General features: G+C 44.7%; 1 protein-coding gene across 1 annotated transcript; it reads left to right on the top strand.

Annotated features, from left to right (window-relative positions):
* Nucleotides 1-14,142: 14,142 nt before the first annotated feature.
* GPHB5 (glycoprotein hormone subunit beta 5) lies at nucleotides 14,143-16,390 on the top strand (the record flags this gene model as incomplete). Its single annotated transcript, XM_084207976.1, has 2 exons — nucleotides 14,143-14,346; nucleotides 16,202-16,390. 2 exons carry the CDS (start codon nucleotides 14,143-14,145, stop codon nucleotides 16,388-16,390), a joined length of 393 nt encoding a protein of 130 aa, XP_084064102.1.
* Nucleotides 16,391-17,627: the final 1,237 nt, after the last annotated feature.

Here is a 17,627-nt window from a genome sequence, read left to right as displayed (position 1 = left end):
TTTTATAGTGCTTCATACTTTGATGCACACTGAAAGTGTCTGGGAACTTGGCATTATCCCTGCATCTGGGAAGGGCTTCCAAAAAGAGAATGAGAAAAGAATATTCTACACACCAGCTGAACCTTGTCAAAATTCTTACTTTGCAAGCTTTTCCTTGTGTAAGAAACCGGTGCACTTCCCTGGCAGAGGAAGCAGTGACCCCGCAGCGAGTATTGCTGGAGCCCCAGCCACAGCAGGAGCACACTGGGGCAGAATGGCCCTGACAGCCAGGGAGGAAAGACCTTGTGTTTGCACAAGGATCTGTGCAGCCCTCCAGCAGTAAAGGCAGAGGTTACCTGCAAACCTTTTGTGAACTGAGCAGGCTCGGGTCAGGTTTGAATCTTTGCCTTTTGAACCTTCAGCACACGAGGTTGAGCTGTGTGAGCAAACTGGACAACTGATCCAGCTCAGTTTTAGGTTTTATATGAATTCTGCAAAGTGTGCTGAGTGGGGTTGCAGCTTATGCTGATCCCAAAGGCTGTGCACCAATTCCCCTGCTTTTTCACATACTTGACAATGTTTATGATGTGCATGAGTGGAAAATCACTGTATATTTATTTAACTGTCTACAACCAACATGGGCATCTGCATTACTAATCTTCCATTTCAGGCATCTTGGAGGCACCAGGCTGAAATCTGCAGGTGCCAGATCTTGGAGTAAACTGCAACTTGGCAAAGGGCACTCTTAATTTCTGGAGGAAGGAAATGTGGAATTCAGACAGTGGTAATTAGTTTGTTAGCCCACAGACTATTTCACAAGCACAAGGGGATATTATTGCTATTTGCTCTCCATGACACTCATCAGACAGTAATTGTCACGGTTAGTGGTTATGCACATTCCAAACATCAATTCTGGCCAGACAAAAATGACTCAGGAATACAAAGAAAAGAATATTTCCCACTGCCCTGTGGTGCCCCCAGCCCCTCTTTCTCCTGTGCTCCACTAGGTGCTGCAAACACAGGTGTAAGGAGTTGTATTGGACTAAATTTAAGCAAAATAGGCTGTTCTAGTTGAGACTGTCATAAGGGGAACATAACTACAGACCAGAGGGCACTTCAGCCTTTTCCATGCAAATGCCTTTAAGTGGTCAGCTAAAGAAATGGGATTTTTAAGAGGTCCTTCCACCAGATCAGGTTGTTCCAAGCCCCATCCAATCTGTCTTGATCACTCCCAGGGATGGGGCAGCCACAACATCTCTGGGCAGCCTGTGCCAGGGCCTCAGCATCCTCACAATAAAGAATTTCTTCCCAATATCCAGTCTAACCCTGCGCTCTATCAGTTTAAAGCCATTCCACCTTGTCCTCTCACTACACACCGTTGTGAAAAGTCCTCTGATCAATGTTTGCAAAGATCCCAAGTGCACAAGCAGCACAAACCTTTTGGATTCTTCTGCTAATACAGCTTAGACAGGCCAAGCACATGCAAGAGTTCTTGCTTGCTTGGTTTTTGTCTGAATTTAGGAGAGCAGAGGTGGCCACTTGTCCCATGGAATTTTAGTCCCTCAACTTCCAATTTTTCAGCTGTTTTTTTTTTCCCTGAACATTTCATCTGGTTTTCTTGCACTGGGTGTGAGTTAGTGACTCTCTCTGCAGTTCAAATACACTTTAGCAACAAAGATCCCCCTGGTTTACATCAAGTGCTTCAGACTTACCAAACCTGGCATTCAGGTGCAAAAGAGCACTGTTCCAGCAGGAATCAGGTGTGCCCAGAATGTAACCTTTACCCTATGATTTCAGTTGCTTGGAAAAGAGATTAACTAAATTAAACTGTAAAAACACACACACACACACACAATTTTTCCTATCCCCTTCCAATAAAAATTAATGTAATTTATATTTCTGTTAAATCCCCAATCAAACTGCTTCTCAGTTCCTATTCTAATTTACCAATCCTTTCCAAAATCATTGACAATTATATATATGCTGTATAAAATATATTATACATATTGGAACAATATCCAATCTATTACTATTACTAGGATTTGAAATCTAATAGTTAAATTTATATGCTTGAATTAATTGTCTAGGAAAACAGACTCTATAAATAAGCCATTTAATGTCATAGTGGCTTTTTGGTGTTTTTTTGGGTGTCAATTAGTCACCAATGTAGAATATCCTGTTTTGATTGCATCATCAGTGCAGCAGGGAGTGTGGGCATGGAATCCAGATCTTGCAGCAATAAATAAAACTTGATTTCTAATGCTTAAGTTGTTGCTTCAACATAAGCCTGATTTCACGGGATTGCTGTTGGGCCAACCTTCATTCATTGTGGCAGGTAGTGCAAGGCAGAAACGGCTTCAGTTTTATATTCCAGTGCTTTATTGATCAGAAACAGAAAAATCAGATGAAAAGAAAGCATTCCTACCACAATATTCTCTTTCAGTAGCCAGGGTGAACAAAATACAGGTAAGGCTTAGCATCAGTGATTTCAAGCTTGCTATGGAAATGCTGGTAGTTAAACTTCTGTGACCTTACTTCCACACTGGCTTGTCTCCTTCTGTGCTGCCTGACTTGGCAGCAGATGAACTCCCTAAAACAGCTTTAAAATGTATTTTCCTTTACTGAACCTTGAATTGTTTTCCATGTGTTCACATTCTCTCATTCCCATCCATTTTCCCCATCAGGCCATTCATGCTAATACATTTTCCAAGTAGTGTCTCACCTTCTGGAAGTGTCCCTCTGCAGAGCTGGGGCTGTTATCTCTTTGCCCTCAGAACGAGGACTGGGGAGGTGAGAGGAGGAGGAGAAGGTTTCTGGCATCCCTGTGGCAGTGGGGTGGCTGTGTGAGTGATGCAGGGAGGACATCCCCACTCCCTATGTGGTTCCTCCCTTCCCTGAGGGGAAAGGGCTATGGGTAACCCTCACCCACTCTCCAGTGGATCCACAGTCCTTGGGTTTTCCATCCCACCACACACTTGCCTGAGTTCTTCACTTCCCAAAGAATCAGATGCCTGGAGGAGGATATACAGAAAACAGGTTTGTGTTAGTCTGGAATAGAGTTTGTCCCTCTGCAGAAGGGGATTTTGTTTAAATATCAAGGATAAATCAGATGTTTTCTATCCAAGGCTAAGGTTTGGGGTCTTTTTAAAGATTATTGTCATTATTTTTACCATGACTGCACCGATATGAGCTTGAATGATGGAGATCTTGCCTCTTCCAAGTACAGAAACACGATGAGACAGATTAAGTACAGCTCTTCTGTAAACTGCAGGACTTAATTCTCTTCCTGCCAGAGTCAATGATGGAAGCCCTGTTGCTGTCACCAAAAGTAAAACAAAGATCTGTGAGGAGATTGGACAAATCTGCTGTGTCTATGTGGGAAAGTGGTCAGTACTAACAGGGGTGACATGGACTCATTTCCTCTTCCTGCAGTAAATGGATGCTATTCACATCATCCACTATTGTGTGTACATTGTCTGCGTGACCTCTAGAAAGCTTTTATGGATATGAGCTTCAGAGGGAATGTGTGATCCCACTTTGTTTCCTGCCTGTTTTACAATGACACCCATCAGCTCCAGAAAAAAACTGAATAAATGTCTGCTGCATAATTTGTAATCTGTACCTGAGCATTCAGGTAAACACTTCAGCACATGTAATGAACCCAGCCCTGGGATGTTAAGTGAGGCAGTTTTTCTGAGGCTGTCTAGACACAATGTCTGCCTACAAAAGAATTTGGTTATGAACAGGGCCTCATTGTTCAAAAGATGTTATTCTGCTGCTGGGGAAATGGAAAAGTTTTTTTTTCTTTCAGGAGCAGGGAACTGCCCTTTCCTGGTGCAGTTGTCATTTCATGACTGCTGTTACTAAAAATTTTCTCCTCTGAGACTATCCATTATTATTAATTACGTAAAACATGGTGTCTTGCAAAAAAACCACTGCGAACCTCTTCTTTGACATAAGAGAAAAATGGAAAGCAAGCAGTATAATTTCACTTGCTTTGTTTGGAGAAATGCATCCAGGAGAGGTATTTTGTATGGACTGCAGTAAGGGTCACTGTCATGCTGAGAAGCAAGGTGTGTACCATCTGTTTTGGCACCCTGTAATGGAAGTGGACCAGCACTTTGTAGACTGTGGAAAAAGGGACCTTGCATGGAATGTGCTGCTCTGCCCCAGTCCTGAGAGGAGAAGGAAAAACGAGGGTTTGGAATGAAGTCTTAAAGCTGGAGGTGCTACAGTGAGGTGAAAAGACCAGTCAAAATCTGTTCAAACACTTATCTGCCTTGAAAGATGATCAGATGTTTAAGGAATTAAGGAGACAAGGCATTTTTGAAGATGTCACAGGATAGGGTTGTCTCAGCCATGTCAGTGAAAAGCTCAGTCTGGATCTCTTGACTGCCTGGGGGTGTGATCGACAGTGGCTGAACATGAGCCCAGGTGTGCCCAGGTGGCCAAAAAGGCCAGTGGAACCTGGCCTGTGTCAGCAGCAGTGTGGCCAGCAGGAGCAGGGCAGTGATTGTCCTCTGTTCTGGGCACTGGTGAGGCGGCACCTCAGACCCTGGGTTCAGTTTTGGGACACTCACTACAAGAATGACATTGAGGGGTTGGAACAGGAAGGACAGCAGAGCTGGAGAAGGGTCTGGAGCACAAGTCCTGTGAGGAGCAGCTGAGGGAGCTGGGGGGGACTCATCCTGGAGAAAAGGAGGCTCAGGGGAGACCTCCTCACTCTCTGCAGTTCCCTGAAGGGAAGCTGTAGCCAGGTGGGGTGGGTCTGTTTTCCGCCTGGGGACATGAAATCACCATTCCTGGAGGTGTTTAAAAGATTTGCAGATGTGGCACTTGGGGATGTGGTTTGGTGGTGGGCTTGGTAGTGCTGGATTAACAGTTGGACTCAGTGATCTTGAAAGTATTTTCCATCCTTAATGATTCTGTGGTTTTACCTGTCCTTGTATGTGACTATTGTAGGCTGACCTCTGGGTAGGGTTTAGAGAGGTTGTTGTCATTCTCTTCAGGTGCTGAGGAGAGGGCAACAGAAGCGGTGGAAAGCTGTATTTAGTGCCTCCAGTAATCTCCTATTTGCATGTGCCAAACAGGTTTGGCAGAGGAGAGATTCTGAATAACACCAGGTCTGGATGAAATGCCCTGAGCCTTTAAAAAATTATATGAAAATTCAGTGTCCAATGGCTTCAGTGATAAAAACCCCTTGACAATGATGTCAAGAAGACCACACTTAAAGCAGGGATCCTTGGACCATGGTTTGAAGTTCCCACTTTCCTGTGACATGGAGAATCCTTTTCATTCCAGAGTTCCCCTTGGGTCAGGCAAAATCTGTGTTGCTCAGCCTGCAGCTACTGTCTGTTTCTTATATATTAATTAGAAAGTTTGGAAAACCTTTGCCTGGACACAGTCCTGTGCATGCACTCAAACAACTTAAATGGAGGAAGAGAGCAGATTAGATAATTTTAATCTCTGTCAACACTCTGGCTCCTTAGATTAAAAAAATAAGGCAATTTCTCAGTTGAAAAAGGCTGTGCAACTGTGATGTCCAGAAGCTGCCATTGGTACCAGTCTCTTTAGAGACACATTACAATTCCACCAGTGCTCTCCACTCTGTGCAGGGAATGCCCCCCAAAGCAGGAAGAACAATAAATGCTGGGCCATGGCTCTGCAGTTTGTTCTATGTCTTCTTGCCACTCTGTGGTCAGCCTCTGTGAGGAGGGTTTTCTAAACAGACAGCAGTTTTCCCTTTGCAGCATCAGTGGAGATTTGGCCATTGCTAACCCTGGTAAATTTAACCTACAGTGCTTGTTGCTCTTGGGTGATGCTTTATAAAATGTTCAGAAACTGGAGCCTGCAGGACACCTGATCCTTGATGCTAATTAAAGAGGCAAAACTTAAATTAAATTTTCTAGCCTCATGTTTTGAGTCAAACCCAGCATTTTATTATCATTTCAGCTTAATCTGTGAGTCATTTGTAATGCATTTTCCTTATAAAGCAACATCTGTATGTTGTATTCTTTACACGTCCAAGAAGTTCAGAGTCTTTTAGTACTTTGAGTCGAGTGGGAATCCCTGAGGTACAGTTTGGCACACACCTCTGCAAACATACCTTTTAGTCATTTACTGCTGGGTTAAAACCTAAATGGATGATTGAGGATTTAAGCAGCTGGATTTCAACATCTATTTGCCAAATGCCAGCTTCAAGCAAAGCAAGAAATTATTATACTTAGCCATGATTTACATATTTGACCTTTGAACTCCAGAGGATATAGCTGACATTGTCAGAGTCAAACACTGTAAGAAGCTGTGTGAAACATGAAACTTGTCTTGTTAGACTGTCCAATCTTTATAAATTAATGTCTGGTTTGAAAGTGTCTTTAAATGACAAAAGTGTTTTGTTTTTATCAGGATTTATCTGTCTGATCTAATTAAAGTAGACATAGCTTACAAAGACTGCAGAATAAAAAGCATGTTTGAAGGAAGGCAGAGGTGTGTAGCATTAGCACCATAAAATTGAATTTGTGGTACTTTTGTCAGTTAATCTCTATTGATTAATCCATATGCAGGAGAGTGCAGGCTCTGACCTGAACTTTCAGCTCAGGTGAAATCGTTACTACTGTGATATCAGAATTTGTAAATAAGCTGTAAACTATAATGAGTGATGCTAATTAGGAAGAAATTCTTCCCTGAGAGGGTGGTGAGACAGTCACAGTGTGATGTGCCTGTGGCAGTGATGCTCAGAGGTGAAAGATGGATCTTTGTTATCTCTCACTCTTCTTATCTTCCTCTCCTGGTAATTCTTCAGTTGCTGATAAGGTGGTGACTCGAGATAGACAACAGAAACCTGGGCAGCCTCTGGTACCTCAGCTGTCTGTGTATGGTGGTGGAGTTTGTTTTTGGTCTGCTGGAACATATTTTTCCTCCTGGCCTCTGTGAGCCCTGCTGGTCCCATGACATGGGGTGAATCTCCATCCACAAGGAACTTGTTAAAATCAGTGGGAATAGGGTGAAGAACTGACACTGGAAAAAGTCTGAGGATCCAAAGTGTTGTCTGAGATCCACATTTCCCCAGGGGATGAAAAGAGTTCAGGCTGGAAGATTTGGTTCTATCTGCTTCTGCCACTTCTTGCCTGTTACTGTCTGGGTCTATGCTGTGCCGAGGTTTGACTTGGCCAAATGCCTCTCTGGGGTTTGGAACTCTCATCCTGTTTGTTTCCCTGGCTGGATTTGGATTAGTTTAATACTTCTATGAGTTTTTTTCTGACAGAATTCACAGGAAGAGACAGTAGCTTTGTTTCAGGAAACTTCATTTCCAGCTTTGTCCAATTTGCAAACTTCACTCATCACGAAGGCAATGTTAAAAAGGGAGCATTAGCACTGGGGGAGATGTGAGTCACACAAGGTGTCTGTTCTCCTGTGCACTGGCCATGAACAGTAGGGAAATTATTGAATTAAAGTAATGGATCTTTGAACTTCTGAAGTTTTGATTAAGAAGCTTCATCTTCAAATTCTGAGCCCAGAGCCGCTCTGTCATTGCTCATTAGTCTGTCCTAAAAGACTAAAATATCTTTTCAAAAAAGACTATTAGAGGAAAGCTATGGAGTGCAGAAGGGACTTGAGCTAAAGTGGTTATTGTCAGCCACATAAAGTTTGTATAGCATCTGTATTTATTGGAAAAATATTTTCTACGCTGCAATGAACTCCGATCAAATCTCCAGGCAATTCCCTGGTGTACAATTAGAGAGCCCAGGTCTCTCTCCCATCAATATTCAGCCAGTTCCATTGGATTTGAATTCTTGAATCCAGATTCTGGGCTGAATGTGATCAGCATCATCACCATGAAGGGACAGTTTAATAGGGAAGAAAATGTGAGGGTGCACATGCTTCCGAAGTGTCTGAGCAAACGGAGAAGGATGTTACCAACAGTGTGGTGGTGTTTCATTGCTTACTATCAGGAGCTATGCTTGACAAATACACCTTTCCAGAGCAGCCTTAAGAAATGAGTCTCCTTACTTTCCTAAGGACCATGACAAAGGAGTTCCACAGCCTGGGCTCAGTGGTGTGCCTTTACTCTCCTCCTCATCCATTCTGGATATGTGGTTTTGTGTTTGTCCCCTCACCATTGTATATATCACAACCCCTGAACCTTCAGGGAACTCCACAGCAATGCCCCTGTTGCAGGTAAATTCTTCCTGCCAATCAATCCTTCAGAAATGTGTCTTCAGCAGTTGTTAATCTTTGCAACATGTAACTTACAGCCACAGTAGAGTAGGACTCTGGGATCAATATTTGCAGAAGTTAGACTGGGACAGATATCAGACAAACTGGTCCAGTCTATCTTTTATTTTATTTTTTTAATTTTAACATATTTTATTTTAAATTTTGCTATCCTTTGCCCTTGGGTCAGGATGAATTTTGTTTGAACCTGTTATTTTCTTGACAATAGAGAGTCTTTACTTCCTTTTTGGCCTTTATATTTTTTCCTTCTGATTTCAGCTTGCGAAGCATTTTGCTCAAAGTCTGAGGTTTCAGCAACTGGCTTTTCTGAGGTAGCCTGTATATAAACATACAAAAAAGGAATTTTAGTAAATGTGTTCAAACTATATATTTTGTCCACATAGTAACAAATCAGGTTTTTGTCCATATAGTATCAACTCAGGTTATCATAAGGTTTTGAAGTGAACCTGCAGTTCTGCTATGGATTTATTTTTACTGGAATTACCTTGTTTAGGGTGAATACCTGTATGTTAGAGATGTGCAGTACCACATTTTAGAAGCTTCAGCTCTTCTAATGTTTGTAGACCTTCATTAGTTCTCTTCTGGACTGAATCCATCATAGCTACAGGCCTTTTTTAGCAGAAGAGTGTTATCTCTTCGGGATAGATGTGCCTCAAGCAAACTGTGGATTAGTGTTTTTTGTTACTGTTAAGCTTCACCCTTGGACTTCATTTTCCAAGTCTGATGGAAAAGGAAAAGAAGAATAGTGTCTGACAGATTCCTTATAACAGCCGTGCTGCTGAGGCAGTGTCTGTGCTGAAACAGCTGGGATTCTGCTGCAGTCAGCACAGAGCTTTTCCCCAGCATTTCAGATCTTCAGGGCTGAATTTTACAGGTGTGCACACTGGGCTGTTCTGCCATTCCTAACACAGGTACCCCCACAAGCTGCAAGAAGTGTTTATCTCCTCTGCAAGAGGGCTCATTCCCCTGAGTACTGAGTGTGGTGAGATTTACTGCCACAGCAGCCTCAAGAAATCCTCTTTCCTGACGACATTCTTGTCCCCCTAATGCTCATTCAGTCGGTGCCAGCTCGTGTTGTGTTAAGCTCAGGAAGCAAAATGAGCAGAAAGTCTTTTAAAGCAGAAGTGGCTTTGTGTGCCCGGGACCTTCAGTGGGGACTGGTGTGCCATTGTTAGCAGGGAGAGCCCACATTTATCTCATTCCTGCCCAGGAACACATTTCCTGATGGCTGCATTTTGCTCCCTGTGCTTGCACTTGGCACTGTTTCTATCAGAGCCTTTCAAGGAGCTTTACTTGCTGCCTTTGATTTTCATTTACAGATCAGCCATGCCCTCTCAAGGTTAAACCTGCTTTGTCTGTCCCTTTACAAACCAACTCTTTGCCTTCTTTCAGAATGTAGAAAATGACAGAAAGTCACTCTCCAAGACAAACATGCAGCAGCTGTGGGGATGGATTAAACAATCTTAATGCACTTGTATGAAATGCTGGTTTCAGGACATAAAGGTTATCTTTTTCTCAAATCTACCAGCAAACAGTAAACAATCTATTGACATAAAGTCTAATGTTAACTTGTATAGGGAAAAGTGATTCTAGTGCTATTTTTTTCTGTGAGTTCATCAAATTACATCTAACATTTATAGCTATGTATCCTACCTGATAGTTTTATGACTCTATTCTAAACTGAACCCTAATCTCTCTTGGGTGCCACCTCCTGTGAACTTGGCCAGACATCCCACACCACCTTGATTCCTCACCCATTTCTCCTTCTGTGGTGCTTTTGAACTAACACCCTCCTTTCCAAGCCCCTGCTGTGTGCAGTGCATTAAATATCTCCTGTCCAGTCACTGACTTCTCCTGACTGAATGGTCACCAGCTTCTTTTGGCCACAGCCTACATGGCTCTGTGCAGTGCTTACTGTGTGCAGCCACTCAGCATTGGTATTTCCCTTGGTCTGTCTATTAAACAGCTCATCTCAGCTCCTTTCTCATGATCAACCCAATCTGAAATACTACTGGTGTATTTATTGATTAACTTAAAGGAGATAAACTCACAGAATAGTAAGACAGGAAAGACTGTGTGGGAAAAAGTCAGCACTCAGTCTTTTCACACAACACAACGCAAATCCTTCAGGAATTGGTGTCTGTCCCACAAACAGACAGGATTTTCTAGAGACAGAGTAAGTGAGAGTCTGCAATTTCTTTTGTTTCACTCTAAGAGGCCGTTCAGTACAAATGGAGATGAGAGAACAGGATCTTACTTAGCTGGAGTCACTGAAACCAAGCTGAATTACACAAAAACTCCAGCACCTGGTTTTTTAATCCATGGAAGAAGAGGGATCTGTCAAAGCAGGTTCATCTGCCATCTGGCACGTATTTCCTGTACCTGCCTCTAATCTTGGGCTCATTTTTGCTGGTACATTTCCAGAATCAAATAAAGGGGACTTAAGTTCAGAATTTTTACTTTTCATGCTTTCCCTATAAGTCAGGAACTTTTAAACTGTATATTCTTGAAAAAGCTTTAGAAGTTTATTTTCTAGCTTTATTTTTGGTCAGTGAAAATTATAGAAAAGTAGTTTTAGGTTTATTTTAGTGGAAAGTGATCATTTCAGATCAGTGACAAGACTTTGGCTGATCCTCTTGACTTCCCTGTGATGTCATTTGTCTTTGAATTTCTGCTTTTCCCTGTTGGTTTCAGTGGTGGAAAAAGGTGTCTGGGACATTGTCTGGTGATCTGATGGAGACATTTACAACACCTCCATTAAACATTCCACCTCCAAAATCTCATCTGATCACCCTTCACTTGAAACTGGAGTCATTTACTGCCAATGAGACTGGGAACAACAATGAGGGAGAGTACTGGGATGGATTATAAACAACCCCTCCCTCTTAACTTTTCAAATTTTTATTAAACATTCTGTTCCTTCTTTTTTTTATTCTTTTGGTGTCTGTTAAGTGAATTAATTATTCGAAGCAGTTGCTTCCCATGTCATGATGGCAATATGGCAACAGCACTAAATGCCTGCTGCTTTTCTGTTTTTCAGGCAGTCCCTTCCCTCTTTCACTTGTTCCAATCACTGTTTCTTAATTTAGACAGAAAAGGTAGACCTTGAGAGTAAATAAACAGCCTTTTACATTCCAGCTTGTGTGGCTGCTCCAAGATGAATAATGAAACTCAGCAAGTGCTCTGGGGTACCCAGGGCTTTGAGAACAAGTGGGAGCTCTGCTGCTGCACCAAATGTGTGCTGCTGACCCTGGCAGTGAAACAAGGACCTCGAGCCATGGGTTATTTACCCTGAAAAAGGGAGAGCACCATTGTGGTGTACCTTGTTTGGTCCTGAATGGTTCAATATCTCATTCCCACAATGGCAGTTTGTGTTTTCTATAGCTCATACTACAGAAAGCCTGAATGCAATCCATCAGAAGTATGTATGGGATATTTGTAAGGTAAATTAACAAGCTCATAGTAATCACTGCTTCATATTTGATAAGATGCATGTTCTGGACATCAACAGATGCTGTTTTGCTTGGTTGCTGTGATTTTTTTCCTCTAATCTTTTTTTTTTTTGATTTCTACTTATTTTGTTTTTCCCTCTAAAACATTGTAGCATGGGTTTTATTCGAACCAAGGTTTCCCCTGTGTTTTCTCTTCTCATGGCTGGGTTGTATTGCTGCGACTGCCTCTGACAGCATCATCCTGAGGGGTCCATAATCCCTGACACTTGTCTTTTCTGGATTTTTCTGGGTACTGGAGCTGGGAGGTCACTGTCCATTCATGGTGGAAAGGGAGGGAGCTGACTTCCTCCAGGCCATTGTGTGAGAGGCTGTGGCTTCACTTCTTTTATGAACTCACCAGCAAGTTTTTCACAGAAACAACTTCCTCAGGTGCTCCCTGTCCTGTGGACAGCTGAGAATTGGGTTTGCACAGGGAAGGCAGAGGACAATGATTTCTAAATTTCCTTTCACAGTGGAACTTACCTGTGTTTCAGCTGCCTGGCTCACCAAGAGAAGAACACTTTCTTTCCTTGTAAGCTCACACCTCCTCCCCCCATCCCTTGCCCTTGCTTGCACAGAGAAGTCAAGTAAAAAAAGAAGAGATCTTCTGCAGCTGACAAAAATCCAGGCAATTTTTTGTACAAGTATCTGAGAAGTCTCCCTTGAGGATGTTTATTTAGGGCTTGTAAATTAGAGGGGTAATGATAATTTCAGAGCCAGCTTCCAATTCCTTCACAAAGGTGTTGACATTCCATTATGGAAAAGAAGATCCATTTTGCCCCAGAGCATGCTCATAATTTCACTCACTGAGATACTCCTTTTTTGATCAGGTTATGAAACAATAACTTGCAAAAACAATAATTCCCTTGAAGCTAATCATTGCTGGAAAGGGGAGTCTTGCTTTACAGTCAATGGCTTTGACGCCTTGGGTGGTTCAAGTAAGGATCTGCCTTGATTGACAAGACCCTTTCTATAAATTTGAGCAATTAGACATCCCAGTAGCAGCTGCTGGGGAGATCTACTGGTCACAAAGCCGAACAGAGATTGCAGTGCAGGTCTCCTGCTGCTCACTCTGACATCCTGAAACACCGTCTGCAATTTAAAACTGCAAAAGGAATTCTGACTCCAACGAGTTAGGTGAGTGCATGTCTGTGTTTGCTCCCTGTCATGGGTCTGGCTCATGAATAAAGCAGGAGGATTTGCTAAAGTGGCAAAGGATAAATGTTTGATTTGTTCTGAAGTTTGTCTATTTTGCTATACATATATTTTTTTAAAAATAAGGAGTTTTAGCATTTTTTTACCATGTTGAAGGTTATATATAATCATACTCTCTTTAATCACATGTAAGGCTCTAGTGTACACCTGGTGAGATATATGACGCAAACATCATGTGCTGATCTGAAGCTCTGATTTAGCAAGTTTAAATCATTTTGTTTAAGAGGAGCCTAGAGACTCAACCATCTGCCAGGCAAATGGCAGTCCCAGCTCACTTAATTTTGGTCTGTCCAGCTGAGGACAGATACCAGCTCACACCAATCCATGCCCCATGACGTAGATGACTTTCTCGAAATTCAGCGTCAAATCTGGGGTTTCTAAGATAGATGTATTTAAATGCAATGATAGTATGTGAATTGTAGAACGGGCTTTGTGGCTCAGAGTACTTCCCAGCTCTCTTTTTTTTGACAGAAGAGCTGTTCCAGAGAGGTTGCTCGCTTTCTTTGCTGAGACAGAAGGTCAGCATGTATCGGAGGGTCTTGGTGGTTGCTGGGCTGCTCAGGTGTGAGGAGTTCAGGGTTCTTTGGGTCACCTTGGCCATGTCCCCCATCTGCCCAGCTCTGACCACTGGCTCGGCAGCCTGGGCTGGGTGTGAGCTGTGCTGAAGGGACAGCCAGCCCCTCTGGCTGGGTGAGGAATGCCACCAGTCCAGTGCACTGGGAGCTGGTAGTATTCCAGTATTTTTACTCTCCTTTATTTTTACTCAATTACTCTCCAGTAATACTTCTGGGAGATGCTGAGATTATAGCACAAATTCAGGGGATACTTGGCTCCCATCTTGGCTTTGTGTGAGCTCAGGACAGCCCAAGCAGGGTGGCAGCAAAGCATATGCTGCAAAACAAATCTGCAATGATGAGATTTCAGTGGGGCTGAAGCACGGGCTGGTGACTTTATGTCTTCCAGGCAAACTCCCACTGCTCTGCAGGGAAAGCCTTCACCCTGCTGCATTCTGTGACAGACCTTTTTACTGAGATTTTCCACTTCTGGGAACAGTGACCCCTCATTCCTCCACCTGCCCATCTTCTCCCAGGCTGAGCGAGGATGAGGTCTGAAGGGAGGAAGGGCAACCCCCGCTTCAGCTGAGCCCATCCACTTGCACCTCTGGCAGTGGCCCTGCTGGGCTCTGCTGGCTCTCCCAACCCTGCCCTCCTCTCCCCTCAGCATGAAGCTGCCCTGGCTGATCCCCGGAGCTCTCCTCGTCCTGCTGCTGCCCGGCCGCGCCGCCGCCGCCAAGGCCTCGGCCCTGGACCTGCGCACGTTCGTGGGCTGCGCCGTGAGGGAATTCACCTTCCTGGCCAGGAAACCCGGCTGCCGCGGGCTCCGGGTCACCACCGACGCCTGCTGGGGACGCTGCGAGACCTGGGAGGTGAGGCTGTGGCACAGGGACACTCCTGGCTGGTGTTTGCCCCCACAAAAAACCCCTCCGAAGACACCCACCCCCCGTGGCCGTGGCCCCTGGCTGCCATGTCAGCGTCTGTCGCTGGCTGCCCCCTCCCTCCTGCCACTGCCCCGCAGGGGAATGGAGGCCGTGTGATGATATTAATGAAGCACTTATGTAATGCTCTTACTACGCAGTCTGAAAGCCTCTTACAGCTTGAACACTTAAGGAGAGGGGGACTTTATTACTTCGCTTGGAAAAAAGTATTCCTTGGAGATTAGGATGGAGCTCCCGATTAATGGGCAATATATTTTGTTCCAAAATGCAGATCCCAAAGATAATGTCTGTTTCTAATTTGGTCACATTTTAAGTCACAGCCCTGTATAAATATGAAGTGCTTAAGTTTTAGGGGTGTACAGAGGGAGAAAGAAGGAGCATAAGTTCATCCACACACACGTCAGAGAACAAGTTTCTGACTGTCTTTGCCGTTCAGCAACTGGAAAGCTCAAGGGGCCAATCCCAGTTTAATTTATTCAGAAAACCTCAAGTGACTCAGAGGGATTTTGTCCACTTGAAGACAAGGACTCTACATAAGTGACCCGAGGAGGAGCCGGGTCTGTTTGCCAACCCTGACTCCCCTTCTTCGTGACTTGGTGGGATGAGGGGAAAGGCCACCAGTGGCAGATTCCATGCTGGGATAAGGTGCCTGTGAGGGATCTCTCGACTCCTCTTCTTCATTACTTGGTGGGATGAGGGGAAGGGCCACCAGTGGCAGATTCCATGCTGGGATAAGGTGCCTGTGAGGGATCTCTCGATCCCTGCTTCCCCCTACTCCCCAGCTCAGACCTTGCCACCTCTCCTGCTGTACTGCAGTACCCCTGGGGTGTAGCTCAGCTGGATGCACCTGGCTGTGGGTTCAACAGCTTCCAGAAGGCACCACAATGTGTTTGGATGGGCCTTGGTAAGAGGGAGGGTTTCTGCACATCTTCTTGCTGAAATGTTGTATTTGTTCTCTCCCACTCCATCCTTCTTGGTTGCCAGTGAGGGCTCTTTGCACAGCACAGAGGCAAAGAAAGAAAATGTCTCCTGGCTGGGAGGTATTAGGCGGTGGGTTCCCATTCCTGTCTGTGCTGCCCATTCCTGGAGTCTTTGGAAAATGGGTGCCCCTGTTAAGGAGAAACTGATTTTTCAGCATAACCAATGTCACTGTGATACCACATGGCAGGGTGGGTTTCAAGGCCTTCAGGCTCCATCATCTTCTGATGGCTGAAGTCTTTGGCAAAGCTGATTTTCTCCAGAGGAATTGCAGACTTCTCTGCTGGCTGCTGTGTCGAGAGCTTTCCCCACAGTGTACAGCCATGAGGATTTGTGGGAAGTGCAGCCTTACAGGGAAGACTGGTCTGGCTGAGAAAAAACCCCAGCCTTTGGCACCTGGATGCACCCCTGCTCTTAGGCAGCTTGTGCACATGAAGGGTTTCCAGCAGAATGTGTTTAATGGAAAATCAATGCTCTTGGAAGAAAGCAGCTGCTCTTGGCAGCATTTGGTCGAAACACTCATACTCTGCTCAAAACCACCTTTTGGGATAATATTTTGTCTTCCTTCAAGCAGGTTTTAACTGGAGCTTTATGCTTTAAGCAAACTGAAACACATACATGCACCCACTCCCCTCCATGGCAGGACTCCAAGAGGCAAGCATTGAAGGATGTAGCCTAAAATCTATTTCCACGGCCCCTTCCACCTGATCCAGTAGCTCCTCTATTCACACAAAATCCCCTTGAGGAAACTGGGGCTCCAGATGTTTGTCTTGCATTCTTGCCTGAGGCCAGCATTTCTCCCTTGCAGAAACCAATCCTGGAGCCTCCTTACATCGAGTCCCACCACCGCATCTGCACCTACAACGAGACCAGGATGGTGACGGTGAAGCTGCCCCGGTGTGCCCCTGGCGTGGACCCCTTCTACACCTACCCGGTGGCCATCCGCTGTGACTGTGACATCTGCTCCACTGCCACCACCGAGTGTGAGACCTACTGACCTCCCGTGCCAGCTTAGGAGGGGATAAATTCTCCCCCAGCTTCATAGCCTAGGTGCCTCCAGCATTCTGGAGGGTGTAAATCAGCCCAGAATTTGATCTCTCCCTGTAATGCTGCTGCTCACTGACTTTTCTGGGTGTATGAGGCTGAATCCCCTCGCCTCATGCTGTAGAAAACCCACAGCCTTACAATAGCAAGTCCCGTGGTAAAAAGAAATGTTGCAGTTTTCTTTCCTCCTCATGAGCTTTTCACTCTATGTGACCTTTCTCCCTGCACAAAGTGCACATGGACTGAGCAGGCACTGGGGTGTGGAAACACCCCACAAAGGCATTGCCTCCTCCACAACAGCCTGATTCATCTGGGGTTTAGCTTCTTCCCAGTAACATAAATGCAGTTACCAACAGTTCCACCACCTCCCCCTCCCAGCCCCATTAGTTAATCTTACCCTGCAGTCATTCAGGAATAACAGTCAAAGAAAAAGGTCTCAAGGCCAAGGAAATGGAAATAAATATTCAGATCACTACCTTGAAATTAGGGAGAATGCATACTCAGCCCTGACTCAGCCAAGGACTTAAGCTCGTGATTAAGTGTTTTGCTTAATATCGGTGGACTATTACAGTTGAGCATGTATTTCAGTGCTTTGCTTTATTGGAGCTATTTTGTTGAAAAAAAACCAAAAAAACTTACCTCACAAGGGACAATTCCTGAAAATAAGAAAAAAAAGATAGATGCACATTATGTGCAGAACCATCTGCTTTTGTCCAGGGATTGGAGGGGAAATGGCTTCATGTGGAATCAGTGAGACTCTGCAGAGCCCAAGGCATCTCTCCTGACAATTTCCAGAGTCGGAGGGGCCAAGCCAAAACACAGCAATCATGGTTTGGTTTCAGTAAGCCCCTGGCTGAGGTGGTGGGAAAGAGGGAGTTAAGGAAGGGTGTTCCCACAGCTCCCTGAGATCTGCTCCTCTGAGGGTGCACACAGAGCTGGGGGACAGCCAGATGTGCTTGCAGGAAAGCTGTGCAGTGTCCAGTAATGGTGGGTGAGACAAGTCCAGCACAGGAGAGAGCAGACGCTCCACAGGACACTTTACACCTCCTCAGACCCACTCTTTACAAACCAGGGGGATACCTGGGAGCTGCCACAAGAGCCCCTGGTGACCACAGCCACACAAGTGCCTTTGTTCCCTGGTTTCCACCTGCAGGAGGACACACTCACATTCATCCCTCATTTCTCCCCTG

Source organism: Fringilla coelebs, assembly GCF_963513975.1.
Source record: "Fringilla coelebs genome assembly, chromosome: 6".
NCBI lineage: Eukaryota > Metazoa > Chordata > Aves > Passeriformes > Fringillidae > Fringilla > Fringilla coelebs.
Note: the sequence above shows the minus strand (reverse complement) of the source record. Positions and strands in the feature narration are given on the sequence as shown.